Source organism: Capra hircus, chromosome 15 (genome assembly GCF_001704415.2).
Source record: "Capra hircus breed San Clemente chromosome 15, ASM170441v1, whole genome shotgun sequence".
NCBI lineage: Eukaryota > Metazoa > Chordata > Mammalia > Artiodactyla > Bovidae > Capra > Capra hircus.
In genome coordinates this window covers 76,432,156-76,451,019 of record NC_030822.1, presented here as the reverse complement: position 1 = coordinate 76,451,019, position 18,864 = coordinate 76,432,156, and the positions used below count along the sequence as shown (strand labels likewise).

General features: G+C 45.2%; 1 protein-coding gene across 1 annotated transcript in view; it reads left to right on the top strand.

The window, feature by feature from the left end:
- Window positions 13,206-18,864, top strand: part of MMP20 (matrix metallopeptidase 20) — a 60,536-nt gene continuing 54,877 nt past the window's right edge. The window contains exon 1 of the mRNA XM_005689365.3: window positions 13,206-13,336. Coding sequence (XP_005689422.1) covers window positions 13,211-13,336 — 126 coding nt within the window. The 5' untranslated portion in view covers window positions 13,206-13,210. The remainder of the gene's footprint in view (window positions 13,337-18,864) is intronic.

Below are 18,864 nucleotides of genomic sequence, written 5' to 3'. Positions count from 1 at the left end.
ACCCTCAACCCTAACCCCCAGGGGTTGCATCCTGAGCAGACACAGGGTGAGAGGCACAGGATGCTGGTCCTAGATCGCTGAGGCGCATATCAAAGGGATTATTTCCATAAGCTCAGATTACTACAGAAGCACTAAATTCCTTAACTTGAGATATCTGGGTTTCCTTAATTAGGAATAATCTTGGGACTTCCCTGGTGGTCCAGTGGTTAAGAATCTGCCTGCCAATGCAGGGGACATGGGTTTGATCTCTGGTCTGGGAACTAATATCCCAAATGCACAGAGACAACCAAACCACAACTACTAAGCCCAAGTACCGCAGCTACTGAAGACTGCATGTTCTAGAGCCTGTGCGTGAGCCACAACTACTGAACCCAAGTGCTCGAGAGCCCATGCTCCAACACAGGAGAAGCCAGCACCGTGAGAAGCCTGCACACCGCAACCAGAGAGAACCCCCACTCACCTCACCCAGGGAGAGCCCCCACTCACCACAGCCAGGAGGAGCCCCCACTCACCACACCCAGGGAGAAACCCCACTCACCACAGCCAGGGAGAGCCCCCTCTCACCTCAGCCAGGGAGAGCCCCCACTCACCACAGCCAGGGAGAGCCCCCACTCACCTCAGCCAGGGAGAGACCCCACTCACCACACCCAGGGAGAGCCTCCACTCACCTCAGCCAGGGAGAGCCCCCACTCACCACAGCCAGGGAGAGCCCCCACTCACCTCAGCCAGGGAGAGACCCCACTCACCGCAACCAGAGAGAACCCCCACTCACCACAACTCGGGAGAGCCCCCACTCACCACAACTAGAGAGAGCCCCCACTCACCACAGCCAGGAGGAGCCCCCACTCACCACAGCCAGGCAGAGGCTCCACTCACCAAACCCAGAGAGAGCCTCCACTCACCACAGCCAGGGAGAGCCCCCACACACCACAGCCAGGGAGAGCCCCCACTCACCACAGCCAGGGAGACCCCCCCCACTCACCACAGCCAGGGAGAGCCCCCACACACCACAGCCAGGGAGAGCCCCCACTCACCACAGCCAGGGAGAGCCCCCACACACCACAGCCAGGGAGAGCCCCCACTCACCACAGCCAGGGAGACCCCCCCACTCACCACAGCCAGGAGGAGCCCCCACTCACCACAGCCAGGGAGAGTCCCCACACACCACAGCCAGGGAGAGCCCCCACACACCACAGCCAGGGAGAGCCCCCACTCACCACAGCCAGGGAGACTCCCCCACTCACCACAGCCAGGAGGAGCCCCCACTAACCACAGCCAGGAAGAGCCTCCACTCACCACAGCCAGGAGGAGCCCCCACTCTCTGCAGCCAGGGAGAGCCCCCACTCACCCCAACCAGGGAGAGCCCCCACTCACCTCAGCCAGGGAGAGCCCCCACTCACCCCAACCAGAGAGAGCCCCCACTCACCACAGCCAGGGAGAGCCCCCACTCTCCACAGCCAGGGAGAGCCCCCTCTCACCTCAGCCAGGGAGAGCCCCCACTCACCACAGCCAGGGAGACCCCCCACTCACCACAGCCAGGGAGACCCCCCACTCACCCCTAACCAGGGAGAGCCGCTGCATAGCAACAAAGGCCTGGGGCACTGCAGAGAAGACCAGCCCAGCCAAAAATAAACAAACAAACAAAAATCAATAATCTTTGGATGTTCTAACTGGAGTCCCTTGCATTGTTGCCTCTTTGTAGCAGTCTCCGCGAGTTACCTGAGATACTGTGTCCCAGGCTTAAGTCCTTAGTTTTGTCCACCAGATAAAATGTAACTCTCAACCATTAGGAGGTGCATTTTTTTCAGTCGACAGATATAGCAATTTAAATTTGCTTTCACACTCTTTTACTAGCTCCTTGGAAAAGCACTTTAAAGGATCTCATACTACGTGGGCCTGAGTCCTATTTTTCTGCATCTAAGCCTGAATGACTTAGACGATCATTTTTTTTAATGTTTATTTTAAAATGTTTTTCCGTTTTGAAGCAGCTTTAAGCTTACAGAAAAGTCACAAGAAGAGTAGCAAGGATGCTCACCCAGAGACGTCATCTGAGGCTGCTTTATGCGGGTCACATCCTTTACAGCAGAGGATCCCAAAGGCACCTGGTCATCATGTGTCTTTAGGTTTCTTCTACCTGGAACAGCTCCTAAGTCTCTCCTCGCCAGTTGTCAACTGCAAAAAAAAGAAATCACGTGACACATCCAATCCAGAGCTCTTGAGTTCCCTTGCTCCCAAATTCACCTCCCCTAATGGCACCCCACTCCAGTACTCTTTCCTGGAAAATCCCATGGATGGAGGAGCCTGGTAGGCTGCAGTCCATGGGGTTGCTGAGAGTTGGACACGACTCAATGACTTCACTTTCACTTTTCACTTTCATGCATTGGAGAAGGAAATGGCAACCCACTCCAGTGTTCTTGCCTGGAGAATCCCAGGGACAGTGGAGCCTGGTGGGCTGCCGTCTATGGGGTTGCACAGAGTCGGACACGACTGAAGCAACTTAGCAGCAGCAGCAGCAGTCTTTACCTCATTAAAAGGAAAAAAAATGATGTCTACTGAGTGCTAACATGACCTAAGATGTCTGACGCTGTTCCAATAGCATTAAATGTCTTAACATTTAATCTTCAGAGCATTTCTAGCAGGGATGTATAATTACCACCATTTCTATTTTCCAGATGAGCAAAGTGAGGCGCAGAGGGTCTGATCACGAGCTGCAGACCCCACTGTAACCTTCTCACAGCCCCTTAGCTAAAGTCAGAGGCTGTGTGTGCTATGCGTGAGTGTCTGACTCTTTGCGACTCCATGGACGGTAGCCGGCCAGGCTCCTCTGTCCATGGGATTCTCCAGGCAAGAACACTGGAGTGGGTTGCCATTTCCTTCTCCAAGAGATCTTCCCGACCCAGGGATCAAACCCAGTCTCCCGCATTGTAGGCAGACGCTTTACCGTCTGAGCCACCAGGGAAGTGTCAGAGCTTATCTACAGCCAATTCCTATCTCTTTATGGGGACATTTACTGTTTGGATGCTCCTGAAAAGGAAAGGTCCAAGAGTAACTTCAACCAGTGAAGACAGAAATTACTAGATAAATAACTCAGTTTCCTCCCACTTCCTGGGGAGTTCTGAAGTACACTCTACATAGGGTCTCAGGGGTCCTCAGTGGGGCTGAACCCTCTGTGGGTACACAGTGGTAACTTTCCTGTTATTATACCTTTTATTGGCTTTCTTCCCATCCCTGGGAAATGACACAGGATGCCCCTCTTGGCACTTTTGAGGATCACTGCACCTAAGTCATTCTTTCAGTGTCTACTTCTGCAGGAGACCTTAATTCCCCAAAGTCACACAGATACTTAGTGATGGAGTTAGGATTGAAACCCAGACAGACTGTCTCAAACTAATGTTCAAAATCGCCATGCCTCACTGCATTCCCTCACCACTCGCTCAGACATAACAAGATTCATTTTGGATTCTTGTCTGATCCATACCGGATCCATGCCATCAGCAAGCCCCAGAAACTCTCTCTGGGTATACCCCAGATCTGACATGTTCTTCCCACCAGTGCCCCAGACAGAAAGCATATATCAGAGTCTCCTAGCAGGCCGGTTAGAACACCGCTTGCTGGGCCCCCAGCCCAGAGTTTCTGATTCAGTAGGCCTTGAGGGGGCCAGGAATTTAGAAACCCCACAATGATGCTGATGTGGCTGGTCCAGGGACCAACTTGGAGAACACTTCTCTAGCCACCATCACTTTTTGCCCAGACACCAGGCTCCCAGCTGGTCTCCCTGCTTGGACTCACATGTCTCCAGAGCGGCCAGTCACCCCTATAGATGCGCTGGCTACACAGAGAGCCAACCCACCCTGCAGGCCTCCCCTTCCCGTGGAGAGCCTGAGTGGGACCCAAGTTTGCCGGGCTCCCTTGCAGCCGCCCTGCCCCCTCCGCCACACAGCCCCCACCCCCTCTGCTCTGGCCACCGACTCTTCCTGGCTCTACCTGAGTCGACCATTCCCTCTACCTGAAATGTTCCTCCCCCTCCACACAGAAGAGACTCACTCCCTCCTTACATTTAAATCTCTGCTTAAACGTCTCCTTCTCACTTCTGCATTCCCTGCATCCAGAACAGTACTTGAAACACGTAGAGGATACTCAAAAACATTTTTGAACACATATTGAAGAGGGGGGCTTCCCTGGTGGCTGAGAGGGTAAAGCGTCTGCCTGCAATGCAGGAGATCCAGGTTTGATCCCTGGGTCGGGAAGATCCCCTGGAGAAGGAAATGGCAACCCCCTCCAGTGTTCTTGCCTGGAAAATCCCATGGACGGAGAAGCCTGGTGGGCTACAGTCCACAGGATCACAAAGAGTCCGACATGACTGAGTGACTTCCCTTTCTTTCTTTCTTTCTTTCTTTCTTTCTTTCTTTCTTTTTTTCTTTCTTGAAGAAGGGGATGGTGGGAGATATGTGTGGTAGATCCCTCAAAGTGATTGGATTTATTTTACACGCAGATAAAACTCTAAAGGAAAACAAAAATGGAAATTTCAAAAGAAACTTCTGGGCCAGCCATCACCTTACAGGAACTGCTGATTTCTCCACTGAAATAGATCTGTAATTTAAAGAATTGACTGCTAAAATGATTGGGCACGTGGTATGTGGTCTCATGGAACTTTTGACATCCCACCCGTCACACAGGCCACGGTAAACACACTGACTATCTGAACTCAAACGCTGATATTTTTGCATTACAGGCCCGGGATTTTACAGAATAAACAGAACGCTAACCATACTGACATGTGTGTCTCCACAGTACTTGATCTAAGATAAACACAGCTGCTGGCACTCCGCCCAGGCCTCCTACAACCCGCCCCTCAGTGACCCCTTCCTGCCGTCCTTGGTCCCCTCCAGTCTGAGCTGTGCGCTTCAGAACAATCTTTTCTGGAAATGCAAACCCCCTCATGTCACGGGGCAGAAATGCTCCCCTGGCTTCCCATCAGAAACCCTTAATGTCTAGATGCCTTAGCCTGGTGCACAGGGCTCCATGACGTTGCCCAGTCCTCCCCTCTCTGTGCCTTTTAAATAAACCGAGCAAGCTCTCCAAAACTGTCCAAAGATCCAAAGTTCTCCAAGCTCTCCAAGCTTCGCTGTGGCGGCCCCAGGCTGGTGCTGGGCATTCTGTTCACCTTTTGCCTTCTGGGTTTTGCCCACACTTGGCAGATCTGTGCACTGCACAGATCAGTCCTGCCTTTGGACCCCAGCGTGGGGCAGAGCTCGCTCTCCGGGCTTGCATCGTGGCCCGCAGCTCCCCCAGCAAACTACCCCTGGCCTGCCTGGCTGAGGCAATCATCAGAACTGGGGGTGAGAGCCGTCCTCCAGCAGACAGGTCTCTGCTACCCTTTCCGCTGCGTCTCCTGATGCTGCTCCCAGACAGACTCGTGCACAGAAATGCCTCCAGTCTCCTGAAGGAAATATGCCTTTTGATAGCTCCTCGCCCCCCATTCCTTCCCCTCAGAATTTCCCTTTCCTGCTTCCCTGGCCCAATCATCACCTCACCGGTCTTGCGCGTGGACTCAGCTGAAGCTCCACTCTGCAGGGAGCCCACTCTGACCCCCTCCTCCCGTCCCACCGCCGTTCTCAGGAGCCTCTTCCTCCTTCATCTGGACCCTGAGATACTCCTATTATCCCATTAATTATGCCACAGGACTCAGAGTTTACCTCTGATTCGCTCCCTGGAGACCCCGAGACCCTGGTGGGTAGGAACAGGTTTTATTTACCTTTTGTACCTCAGCCCTAAGCCTAGTACCAGCACATAGATTAAATGCAAGAGCTTTAGACTGGGAAAACAAATGAAGAATGGGCAAATAAATGAATAAGTAAAATATGCCATTGAGTTCATCATATAGGTTTTCTCAAATACAAACGGAAGGAGTACATGGATGTAGTCTTAGATGGTTCACTGGTTCTTTTTTGTGGCATACAAACATCATACTTGTTTCAAGTATAGTTGATGTACGTTATAAGTATAGACATACAATACAGTGATTCACAATTTGTAAATGTTTAGTTATTATAATATACTGGCTACATTCCCTGCGATGGACACTACTTCCTTGTTCCTTGTTTTTTCTTTGTAGATTTATTTGCTCTTTGGCTGTTGTGGGTCCTTGGCTGCACGCGGGCTTTCTCTAGGTGCGGTGCGCAGCCCTCTCACTGCAGCGGGGCACGGGCTCTAGCTGTGCCGGTGTCCTAGGTGTTCAGTAGTTGTGGCCTTCAGGGTTAGTTGCTCTGGTCATGCAGGATCTTCCCAGGCCAGGAATCAAACAGTGTTCCTTGCATTGCAAGGCTGTTTTTCTTCTTTTCTTTTCACTGATTTATTTATTTTAATTGGAGGCTAATTACTTTATAATACTGTGCTGATTTTTGCCAAACATCAGCATGAATCAGCCATGGGTGCACATGTGTCCCCCATCCTGAACCACCCCCCCAACCTCCCTCCCCATAGCATCCCTCTGGGTCATCCCAGTTGCACCAGCCCTGAGCTCCCTGTCTAATGCATCGAACCTGGACTGGTGATCTGTTTTACATATGATAATATACATGTTTCAGTGCTATTCTCTCAGATCATCCCACCCTTGCCTTCTCCCACAGAGTCCAAAAGACTGTTCTATACATCTGTGTCTCTTTTGCTATCTCACATATAGGCTCATCATTACCATCTTTCTAAATTCCATATATATGTGTTAGTATACTGTATTGGTGTTTTTTCTTTCTGACTTACTTCACTCTGTATAATAGGCATTTTTCTTCAACCACTGGACCACCAGGGAAGGCCCCCTTGTAGCTTATTTTATACCTAATGGTTGGTACCTCTTAGCCCCCTACCCCAAACAGCCCCTCCCCCTTCTCTCTTCTCACTGATGACCATTAGCTTGCTCTGCATATCTGAAATTTTCACTATTTTTTTAAACGTATGGTCGAATTAGAGGAAGATTTACAAACACAGTTATGTATAAGACCTTCCACCTCAACACTACTGCTGCCATTTCTCCAGGTATTCTCTTTTGCCTTTATGTGGCGATGGCACCCTGCTCCAGCACTCTTGCCTGGAAAATCCCACTGGCAGAGGAGCCTGGTGGGCTGCAGTCCATGGGGTTGCTGAGGGTCAGACACGACTGAGCGACTTCACTTTCACTTTTCACTTTCATGCATTGGAGAAGGAAATGGCAACCCACTCCAGTGTTCTTGCCTGGAGAATCCCAGGGGTGGGGGAGCCTGGTGGGCTGCCGTCTATGGGGTCGCACAGAGTCAGACACGACTGAAGTGACTTAGCAGCAGCATATATATATTTTTTAGCAGACCGAAACAAACTTGCCCAATTTTGTGATTTCCTTTTTGGTTGAAATTGTTTCTTTAATATTTTATGCATTGCTGTTTCCTTTCTAATGACTAAATTATACAATCTTGAGTTGCCATCACTTACATAACCACTTCCTTATTTTTAGACATTTAGGTTGTTTCCAAGTTTTTGCTGTTATCACTAAGAATAAAATAAACACTTTGGGTTTTATTCTTGTAAATTATGTTCTCAATGAGAATTCTGAGGATTACACAAAATGTTCAAAAAAGTATGAACCCTTATATGGTTCTTGATACATAGCCATTTTAGGAGTATGTCAGTTTGCAGCATTTTTACAAGTCAGACATTCAAAGTGGAGTATGTTTATCTGAGAAGTATGAAAGAAAGACTATGGTAATGCTGGTGGCTGATTTGCTAGCAGCCTGTCTCCCATGCAATGCATTCTCCCAGACTGTGCCTGAACCCCTCAGAAGTCCAGAAATCCAATCATTTATCAAAGCTGAATTCACTAGAGACTGAGATGCAGAAACCAGGAATGTAGAAACCACACCTGAAAGTGCTCAGGAGCTGCCTGGCAGCTGGATTCAGCCAGGCAGTCCTCTCCTAGCCAGCTCAAGCCCAGTGCTCCCAAGGACACTGCCTGGCCCACGCGCACATGTATATAGGCTTCCTGTAACTGTCAAGAACACAGGTATTGAGCTCTGACAAATTTGGATTAAAATCATGGAGTCATCAATTAGCATCTATAGATACTCCAACTAATTATTTACTCTCCCTAAGCCTAAAGTATCTTCATTGGAAAAATGGAGTGTTCTACACTTTTGGGGGAAGTGTACAGAGGGTGCTTGGCTCAAAGTGCGGTGTCTAAAAAGGGTTTAATAAAACCTTAGGGTAATGTTACACATGTTTGTTTGATTCACCATATGGGTTAAGTAAAATTTATCCCTCTGAGGGCAATCATTTCTCTTATTCCTAGTTTTAATCATTCAATCATTCATTCATTCATGCAATCATTTATTCAACTATTTATTGAATACCTATTTTGTGCCAGACACTGTTTTATGTACTAGAGATATTGTTGCAGCGAAAATATAGAGTCTTTATCCTTATGGAGCTTACATTCTATATTGAGTCTCAAACAAAACATACTTAAACAACATATAGCATCGCCGTCTGTGGGGTCGCACAGAGTCGGACACAACTGAAGCGACTTAGCAGCAGCAGCAGCAGCAGGAACAGCATATCAATATGTACATTTAATGATGTGATGCTTTGTTTTTTCCCACATCTGTAATTTTAATCAATGGTCAATTCAATAACCAATGGTATCTTAGAAGTTAGAAAATGACATATGTTCATTTTTTTATTAATTAATCACAGTATTTCTGGGGAATTTTTGCAAATCATGACAAAAAGCAATTCTGAAACCTCCTATTTCAGAATTGGACTGAATACTAAGCTTCTATAAGCTATTTTAATCCTCTCAACATCCCTCTGAGATAGATATTACCCCACTCCCTGATTTTATAATGCAGGAGATAGTTTAGGAGGGTTCACAGATTGTAATAGACATTTTCTGGGTTTGGTTATGATTTGTTCTTTGACTGCCCAGCACCAATGTTCTCTCTGGGGGATATTACCATTATATACATTATATATAATCAGTGATCTCTATGGAAGGTATCCTGCCTCTTAGTGTGGAGACATGCTTGTTGACCCTGAACGTCAAGGTAAGGACACTGACCCAACCTAAACAACAGAATCTCTCATTAAAGACTCTAAATGCTGTGGGAGACAAAAAAAGATAATCAGAAACCAGAGCCCCGCAGCATGGCCTTGACTGTCCAGCTGGGCCTGTGCCCGGCTGTAAGATGCCCGGGTCCCAGCCACAGAGCACTCTTTGGCTTTGGTTTCTGCTGCCCTTATTTCTGCTTGTTCTCCCAGCCTGATGTGCCAGCCTTCCTGGAAGTCCTCTCAGATACCTGATATCCTTTAAAAACTCAATTATCCAAACAGATTTTCATAGCTTAAAACTTAATAACACTAACTAATTATACATTTAGAAAGCGACCAAGTCAATATTTAATTTTAGGTCTGTCTAAAAACAGAACCCCTTAAGTAAGTCACCTGGGCAAGCAGTAATTTATTCAAAAATTATTCATCATATGCACAGCAGGCACCATCTCAGCAACCTAAATGCTGAGGATTTACTAAAACCCCTATGGAATCAAGGGCTTCCCAGGTGGCGCTAGTGGTTAAGAACCTGCCTGCCAATACAGGAGAGTTAAGTGATGGGGGTTCGATCCCTGGGTTGGAAAGATCCCTTGGCATAGGAAATTACAACCCACTCCAGTATTCTTGCCTGGAGAGAGAAGACAAGAATCCCATGGACAGAGAAGCCTGGTGGGCTATAGTCCATGGGGTCACAAAGAGTCAGACATTAGTGATCACACCATGGAATAGAATTCAACAAGAGTCTAAAAAAGAGCAATTATTTGCAGTGAACTTGATTCTATAATTTGAAATACTTAGCCTCTTATATTAGTGGTATATGGAAACCTAAGTTCTGTATAAACTTTCTACAGTGTCTGCAGGATCCCAAAACATTAACCCAAACATCAGTAAACATGAAACAGATTGTCCGCCTCCAATCTTCATATTATGTTTATCACCCAATTTTTCTACAGATACTGTGCTTTCCACATTTCTCTGTGATATGGTCTCTCATTTCATTACCTTTTGGTCATTGACTTGCTTTGATATGACCTTTTTAGGTTGGAATGATTTGGATTTAACTTAGGCTTGACACAAACATGGTAGAAAGCGAGTTTTTTCTCCCTTGTGAAGAGAGAAAATACCTAGAAATTATCAGCTTTTGTACTTAACAATCAAAGGGTCATACTTGAGAGTATTGAGATTCATTAAGCTCATGCAAATGAAAACTGGATGCTGGAATCTTCTAGAAATATCTAGATCATACCTTGTATTAGTTGCTCAGTTGTGTCTGATTGTGACCCCAGGGGCTTTGGCCCACCAGGCTCCTCTGTCCATGGAATTCTCCAGGCAAAAATATTGGAGTGGATAGCCATTCCCTTCTCCAGGGCATCTTCCCAACCCAGGAAATCGAATCCAGGTCTCCTGCATGGCAGGCAGATTCTTTACCATCTGAGCCACCAGGGAAGCCCAGATCATACCTTATACGCAGTTATTTTCCTCAATTTGCATCCAAAAATGGAATTTTGTAAACTCTTTGGAGTTCTGGAAATGAGAGCACTTTTTCTCAATTGGTCCAGAATTTCTCGCTGCCATCCCTCCACTTCCTGTCTGCAGTGGACCATCATGGTAAACTGCAACAGCTGTGGGGAGAAAACAGGGGAATGAGATGATCAAATGGAGGGAAGTTTCAAGGACTCATTTATTCTTTGTTCTTCAATTGTGGCAGCTGTTATGAAGTTATGGTAGTAAGCAGTACTGTAGAAGATAGGAGAATATATAGATGGAAATTTTGAATGATTATTGTAATAGTCTTTTCCTTTCCTCAGGCCAAAAAGTGGCAATGAGTATATGTGTGTATGTTCATTCATTCATTTATAAAACAACCTTAAGTGAGACTTGTATCATTCATTTTTCAAGGAACAGTATAATTTAGGTAGTTGAACTAGTTTACTAGATCTGTGATTTTCTTTTTTCTTCTGAGGATCATGTTTTGTGTATCTCACAGCATATGATGGAGATGATGTTCACATGTATAACAAATTCTCATCAAGCACCTGGGATTATTCACCAGACCCCCATACATGGCCTGTAACTCCACTATTTTCTCTTCATGTAGGAAAATATATCACCATGCAACAGAGCAAGGGAGAGAGAGATCACCTAGGAATAGCCTTGAATCTAATCATACTTATTCTAATATCTAAGTAAGACATTCACATATTTTTATCTATCACCTAACAAATGTTAGTGTTAAATTATTTGCAACAGACTTCACAAATGACTTTAAATACAAGAAATGCCACACTGTTGCAGATGGCAAGGGTGATACTGAATACTGTCTGTGACCAGGACGTTTTTGGCATTTTGTATATATTGATCATTTCATCCCATATTTCATAATCCTGTTTGCTCAGTTACTCCAGTGGTTTTCCAAGCATGCATCAGAATAACCTGCACAGCTTGTTAGAACATATCTCCTGGGCTCCAGTCCCAGAGTTTCTGATTCAGTAATTCTGGGTGGGGCCTGAGAATTTACATTTCCAACAAGTTTCCTAGTAATAGTTATGCTACTGGTCTAGGAACTACATTTTGAGATTCATTGATTGAGTCATTCAAATATCCATCAGTCAAACCAGGCAATCCTAAAGGAAATCCACCCTGAATAGTCACTGGGAGGACTCATGCTGAAGTTGAAGCTCCAATACTGTGGCCACCTGATGTGAAGAGCTGACTCCTTGGAGAAGACCCTGATGCTAGGAAAGACTGAAGGCAGGGGGAGAAGGGAGTGGCAGAGGATGAGATGGTTGGACGCCATCATTGACTCAATGGATATGAGTATAAGCAAGCTCCAGGAGATGGTGAAGGACAGGGGACCTGGCATGCTGCTGTCCAGGGCATCACAAAGAGTCAGATACAACTGGGCAACCGAATAATAGCACATGTATTCAAAAATCATTAATTAAAAGCCTACCTAGTGCCTGGTATCAAAGTAAAAAGATAAATTGAACATTATTTTGTAAGAGCTGATGTCTACTGAGCATTCTGCTTTGTTACGACCTGATTTACTCCTTTATAACAATTCTTCAAAGTAAGCACCTTTTCCCCCGTTTTTCAGGAGAAATTACATAGCTGAAAAACATTAAGTAACCTGCTCAAAGCCATATGGACAGGTGTCAGAACTAGCATTTGAGCCCAGGTCTACTGGATGCAAGTGGTGCCCACAGACATCATGCTGCCTGCTGCGCTACCTCGGTAATGTGACGAGCTTGCACACAGCCTTAGTTAGTCTTTTGCAGATTAAAACAAACTGATGTTCAGAGGTTACATAGCTTGTCCAAAATCACACAGCTAGAAAGTATCTTAAACGAAATTTAATCTCTAGTTGATGCCAAAGTGATTTTGCACCACTTCTGCATGCTATCTTTAAGTCACGATTCATCTAAATCAGAGCCAGGAACAAGAGTATGACGCTAGTTAACCAGAGTGCACAGAGAATGCGGAATTTAATATTTCAGTTAACAAAGAACATCTCTCTTGTGCTAACTTATTCAAAAGCTTTCTAACAGTTACCAGTGTACCTTGCAACCTAAGTCAGCACAGAATAATGTACTGTTTCCTTGATGACTCAGGATCTTACGTGTCCCAGCACCATCATTATAAGCAGCATTCGTTTCTGAGAAATGTCCAAGTGAATGCAGAAGAAGGTGATAGGGGTGAGTGTGTGGGGAGCCCAGAATTACTGAGGACAAATTAAAGTATATTCTATTCGTTTACCTTTCCTGCAAGTAGAATGGACAAGGCCCCAAACTGATACTTACCAAAGGTTTCACTTGAGATGGGCTCAGATTAATCCTGTTTACTCCAATTCGTGGAATTATTAATAGCTGACAAACTGCATTGGAAGTGATTGTTTTTCCTCCTTTTGCCACTTGATAAATGGCAAAGAATGAAGCTTTCCCTGACTCCTGTGTCCTACTGTGTTACCCCATCATCAGGGGAGAAAGGAGCTGTATAATTACCTTTTGAGACATGAATCATCCTTACTCTGAGGGCCCAGACCTGTTTGACTCTATAAAAGCAGCTCAAGGTTGAAGTGCAAACATGCACTGTCTCGCGTCCCCTAGGGTTGCTATAATTACCGATCCGCCAAGAGGAGATGAAGGTGCTTCCTGCATCTGGCCTTGCTGTCCTCCTCATCACCGCTCTGAAGTTTTCCACCGCAGCCCCCTCCCTACTTGCAGCCTCCCCCAGGACCTCAAGGAACAACTACCGCCTTGCACAGGTTGGTGAATCTTTGCACAATTCCCTCTTCCCCCTCCTGCCCCAGAAAATCTAAAGGGGATAATAATAAGAAAATCAGGAATATCTGCTGTGGTTTTGAAATCATCTTCTAAGTCCACTGAAATCTGATGGATACGATTCCCTGTACAGCTGAGACTGGTGTCTAGTACACACTGAGTATCTGTGTTGCAAGATTGCATAAATACATGAGTGAATATCTATCCAGGTATTTTGCTGCACACAGAATTTGAGGGGGCTTGCAAAAATACCAGCATTACAGAAAGACAAAGAAGTGTTTGAGGAACAACGTAGAAGGAAAACTAAGGGCAGAAAAATAAAAACCAAAGTGTAAGATTTGCACAGTAGCTGCTGCTGCTAAGTCACTTCAGTCGTGTCCGACTCTGTGCAACCCCAGAGACGGCAGCCCACCTGGCTCCCCCGTCCCCGGGATTCTCCAGGCAAGAACACTGGAGTGGGTTGCCATTTCCTTCTCCAATGCATGAAAGTGAAAAGTCAAAGTGAAGTTGCTCAGTCGTGTCCAACTCTTCGCGACCCCATGGATTGCAGCCCACCAGGCTCCTCCATCAATGGGATTTTCCAGGCAAGAGTACTGAAGTAGGGTGCCATCGCCTTCTCCGTGGCACAGCAGAGGTGGGTTGCAAATTTAGTGCTAAGATTCCTAACAGTCACAACAGAAAGATTTCCTGTGTTCACTTTTCAGAAAAATGGCTTTTATACTCAGGGCAAACTTGATCAAAATTTGAAGTGAACCAAATTTTTCTTGGATGCCAACCCACTTCTCATGCCAAGGTCTTTCCTCTCTAAAGCATATTCCCAAAGTCCCTTATTTACTTACACTTTCTGTATCTTTCTCTTTTAAAATCTCTCCCAACTGACTGTTGGCAAGGATCGAATACAAATAGTTTATTCAGCATACCAGAACTCCTTCAAAGACTAAGAGTGACTCAAAGTAATTCAATGTATATTTGCTTCCAACAAGCGTTTTTTGGGTGTTTTTTGTTTGTTTGTTTGTTTGGGTGGGGGGATGGGAGGGATTTTTTTGCTTTTGTTCTTTTTTACATTTAAAACAAAGGTGTCAAACTTCAGCCTAAAGAAATAAATCTTCAGTGGAGGAATTTCCAACGTTAGTGAAAGGTGTGTAGTGAGACATTTTTGCACCAGGGCCTCTGTTTGGTGTATCTGTCACAAAGACAGCACACTTGTGATTGCAGCCCTGCTGGGGACTGCTTTCCTACCTGCCAGGCCACACTCGTGGGCTGCTTCTTCTGTACACACCACGGGTCCCTACTGATGGCTCACGCCACTCTTGCTTTCTAACTGATCAGTCCTCCTGCCACTCCGATCATTCAACATTTTGAATATCAGCCCTCCATATAAACAGCACAGTGGATGCCGGGTACAGACTTGAGTTGAACGTTCTTTGACTTGAAACCACTTTCAGATGAGCTAAATTCTAAATAACATATCTCAGAATATTAACTGGGTCTATTTCCAATCGCATTTTGCCACCAGGCTTTGCCTCCCTTCTCCTGACATGTAACTGTCGCTTACCCAGTTTCATGCCGCTGGACCTCCAGAAGGTGTCATGCTGAGGTTAGAACTGATCTGGTGGCTGAAAATCGTGGTTTTGTCCAGGTTCAGACAAGCTATGCTCATTGGGCCCAAACCAGCCACCCTTGTTTGTTTACAAATCATCTACTGCATTTGTACCACAATGGTGGAAATCACGTGATGAAACAGAAAATATTATCGGACCTTTCAGAAAACAGTTAACTGACCCCATAGTGGTCTATGCAGGAGTAAGGCCAGTGAGCCTTGAAAGAAATCTGTCCTTGCTAAGAGTATTGGGAAAGAATTAGGTGTTCTTGGAATGTTAGGGATCTCTAGTGACCCCCTGGGGCTTCTCTGGTGACTCAAATGGTAAAGAATCTGCCTGCAGTGTGGGAGACCTGGGTTTGATCCCTAGGTGGGGAAGATCCCACGGAGAAGGGAATGGCAACCCACTCCAGTATTCTTGCCTGGGAAATCCCATGGACAGAAGAACCTGGAGGGCTACAATCCATGGGATTGCAGAGTCAGACACGACTGAGCAACTAACACTGTCACTTTCACAATGACCCTTTATCCTTTCTCTCCAAAGCTAGTCAAGCCCTTTCAGTCTCCCTTATGACATACTTTGAAAGACCTTCGACCAAGGATCAAGGAAACTTGTTGACACCTGGCAAACAGGCCTTCTCCTGCCTGCAGTGGTCCTAGGCGTCAGCTCCAGGAAGGAAAGGGTATCACTCTTCAGCAGGCTGGTCTGATCTAGGCAAACCTCCTAAGTGCATCCCAATGACTAGAAAGAATTACTGTCCCATCTTATAGTTTAAAGAAATAGCTAACAACTCAGTCAACAATACAACAAATGAAACGACATGAAAATAGATTTATTTCATAAAACAGCTTAAGTTTATTCATTTAGCAATTATTTATTGAATGGCTTCCCTGACAGCTCAGTTGGTAAAAGAATCTGCTTGCAATGCAGGAGACCCCGGTTCGATTCCTGGGTCGGAAAGATCCGCTGGAGAAGACATAGGCTACCCATTCCAGTTTTCTTGGGCTTCCCTGGTGGCTCAGCTGGTAAAGAATCCCCCTGCAATGCAGGAGACCTGGGTTTGATCCCTGGGTCGGGAAGATCCCCTGCAGGAGGGAAAAGCTACCCACTCTAGTATTCTGGCCTGGAGAATTCCATGGACTGTATAGTCCATGGGATCACAAAGAGTCGGATACGACTGAGCAGCTTTCACTTTCACCCTGGGCCATGGAGGGGGAGGGGGGCATTCTCACCTGAGTAGTCCAGGAAGGCTTTTCTGAGGAAGGGATATTTGCAATGAACCTGAACTCTGTAAAGAACTATGTGGACCTGACCTTCTCAGTCGTGTGAAGATCTGGAGACAGAGCTGTCCAGGCAGAGGAAAGAGCGAGTGCAGCAGCCTGGGGCAGCAGGCCAGATGGCAGGAGGGCACCGCTGAGTCCAGAGTCAGGCCAGCACACACCGGGGCCTGGGCCTCCACCCTGCTCGCTTCTCTCTCGACCGCTCACCTATAGCAGGCAAACTGTGCCTGGGAACTCCAGGCAGGAAATGTTTCCAAGTGCTAGTCACCTCTGCCTCCACCCAGGAACACAATAGTCCATTCTTGCAAAGATAAACAGGTTTTTAATTGATTTATTTCATGCCCGCTTGTATCTTTTCCATTCTCATTGGCTAATTATCACAAAGGCTTGGGAAAACATGAAATAATTAGTCTCATCACCCAGAGTTTTAGCCTATTGTTTGTTTGTTTTTAAGTAGTAATATCAATATGACATTTAATACGGGCTGTTAAGTTGTCCTTAAAATAATAGAAGCTTTTATTATCACATTATTATGAACTTATGGAGAAGGCAATGGCAACCCACTCCAGTATTCTTGCCTAGAGAATCCCGTCAACAGAGGAGCCTGGTGGGCTGCTGTCCCTGGGGTCACACAGAGTAGGATACAACTGAAGGAACTTAGCAGCAGCAGCAGCAAGCAGCATTATTAACTTAAAAGTTGAAGAAAATAAAAATTAAAAAACTTCCAAATACAAATTGTTAAATTCAGGTGCCTTTACTACCCTTTCACTTTCTCTGCATAAAGATATTTTTAAATTGCCATTATACTCAAATTTTGGAGAAGGCAATGGCACCCCACTCTAGTACTCTTGCCTGGAAAATCCCATGGACAAAGGAGCCTGGTGGACTGCAGTCCATGGGGTCGCTGAGAGTCGGGCACAACTGAGTGACTTCACTTTCATTTTTATGCATTGGAGAAGGAAATGGCAACCCACTCCAGTGTTCTTGCCTGGAGAATCCCAGGGACGGGAGAGCCTGGTGGGCTGCCATCTATGGGGTCGCACAGAGTCGGACACGATTGAAGTGACTTAGCAGCATACTCAAATTTTGGTTTCTTCTGATTTTATTATTATATCATAATAAAATTTTGATGTTTATATGTTCGTAAACATCATGTTTAAAAGTGACAAATATTTCAGAAAATACACTGAGCTGAAGAAGATGCTTAATATACATTAAAAGAGATTTATCACTATTATTATTATAGTACAAGCCAAGTTTGCAAATAGAAATGTGTGTATATGAATACACACAGATATAGAGTGATAAACTAGGATGAGGTGAGGAAGTGGGTGGGGGTTGCCAAAAACACAGTGATCCAGGAAAATAATATCAAATGCAATATTTTTGGAAAAAAATGTAAATTCTTCAGTTCAGTTTAGTCACTCAGTCGTGTCTGACTCTCTGCAACCCCGTGGACTGCAGCACACCAGGCCTCCCTGTCCATCACCACCTCCCACAGTTTACTCAAACCCATGTCCAATGAATTGGTGATGCCATCCAACCATCTCATCCTCTGTCGTCCCCTTCTGCTTTCAATCTTCCCCAGCATCAAGTTCTTTTCAAATGAGTCAGTTCTTTGCAGCAGGTGGCCAAAGCATCTTCTTATGGGACCATATTTTGTGAAATCAAAATTAGAGTTTAGAGTGTAACTGTAACACATAATCTAACAGGAAACAAAATATTTGAAATTTAAACAGCCTCAGAACATATGGAGCACAGAGCTCCACACAGAGCTCACCTCTCAAGACTGTAATTCAGACTTACCATGAGCCTTGTATGGCTACAGCATCCGCTTGAGCAAACAGAATAGCTCAGAGAATCAACGTCATCTTGCCAAAAGAATCAGAAACATAAATGCGTATATCAGATAGCTTAATGAGACATAGAAATGAAAGCAAATAGTCGCACCTCTGTTTCAGGGCACCTCTCCTGGGTTCCAGGGCTCCCTCACCCTTTTTCTCCTCTTGGGTTCTTATCTCACTAAGATTTTACAAAGAACAACCACCAAGGAAGTGAGGTCTGCTCACAAGCAGGCCAAGGACTAAGGGCTGGTTGAGCCCACAGGAAGGACACAGTAAGGACACAGAGCACCTTGTCTAAACAAGTGAGTCTTATTCCTTTTCACTTTTTGCTTAACAATTACAGCTTATGTTGAAATAAGAAATCTTTGGGATATAGGAAAGGATAAAGACAAATTGTCACCCATAACTTTACAACCCAGAGATAAGCAAGATTAATATTCAGATATATTTCTTTCTATTATTTATGTTACTTATGTTCACTCTATTAAATTATATGTGCTAATTATCAGTGTATTGATTAGTATGTTAACTTTAAATGTTAATATACATGCTGCCATTATTATTGATATATTAACATACAGAGATAATAAATATGAACATAATACATATACATTATATGATTTGGTTTATGTATGAAATTGTGATTATAATCTGTATAAAGGTTTCACTTCTGCTTTTCTCAGTGTATTGCCATTATATTGAATCATTACACATGCCACTAAATATTTTTCAAAAATGTGATATTAGCAGAGGCCTAGTATTATTTCAAATCAGTATATAATAATGT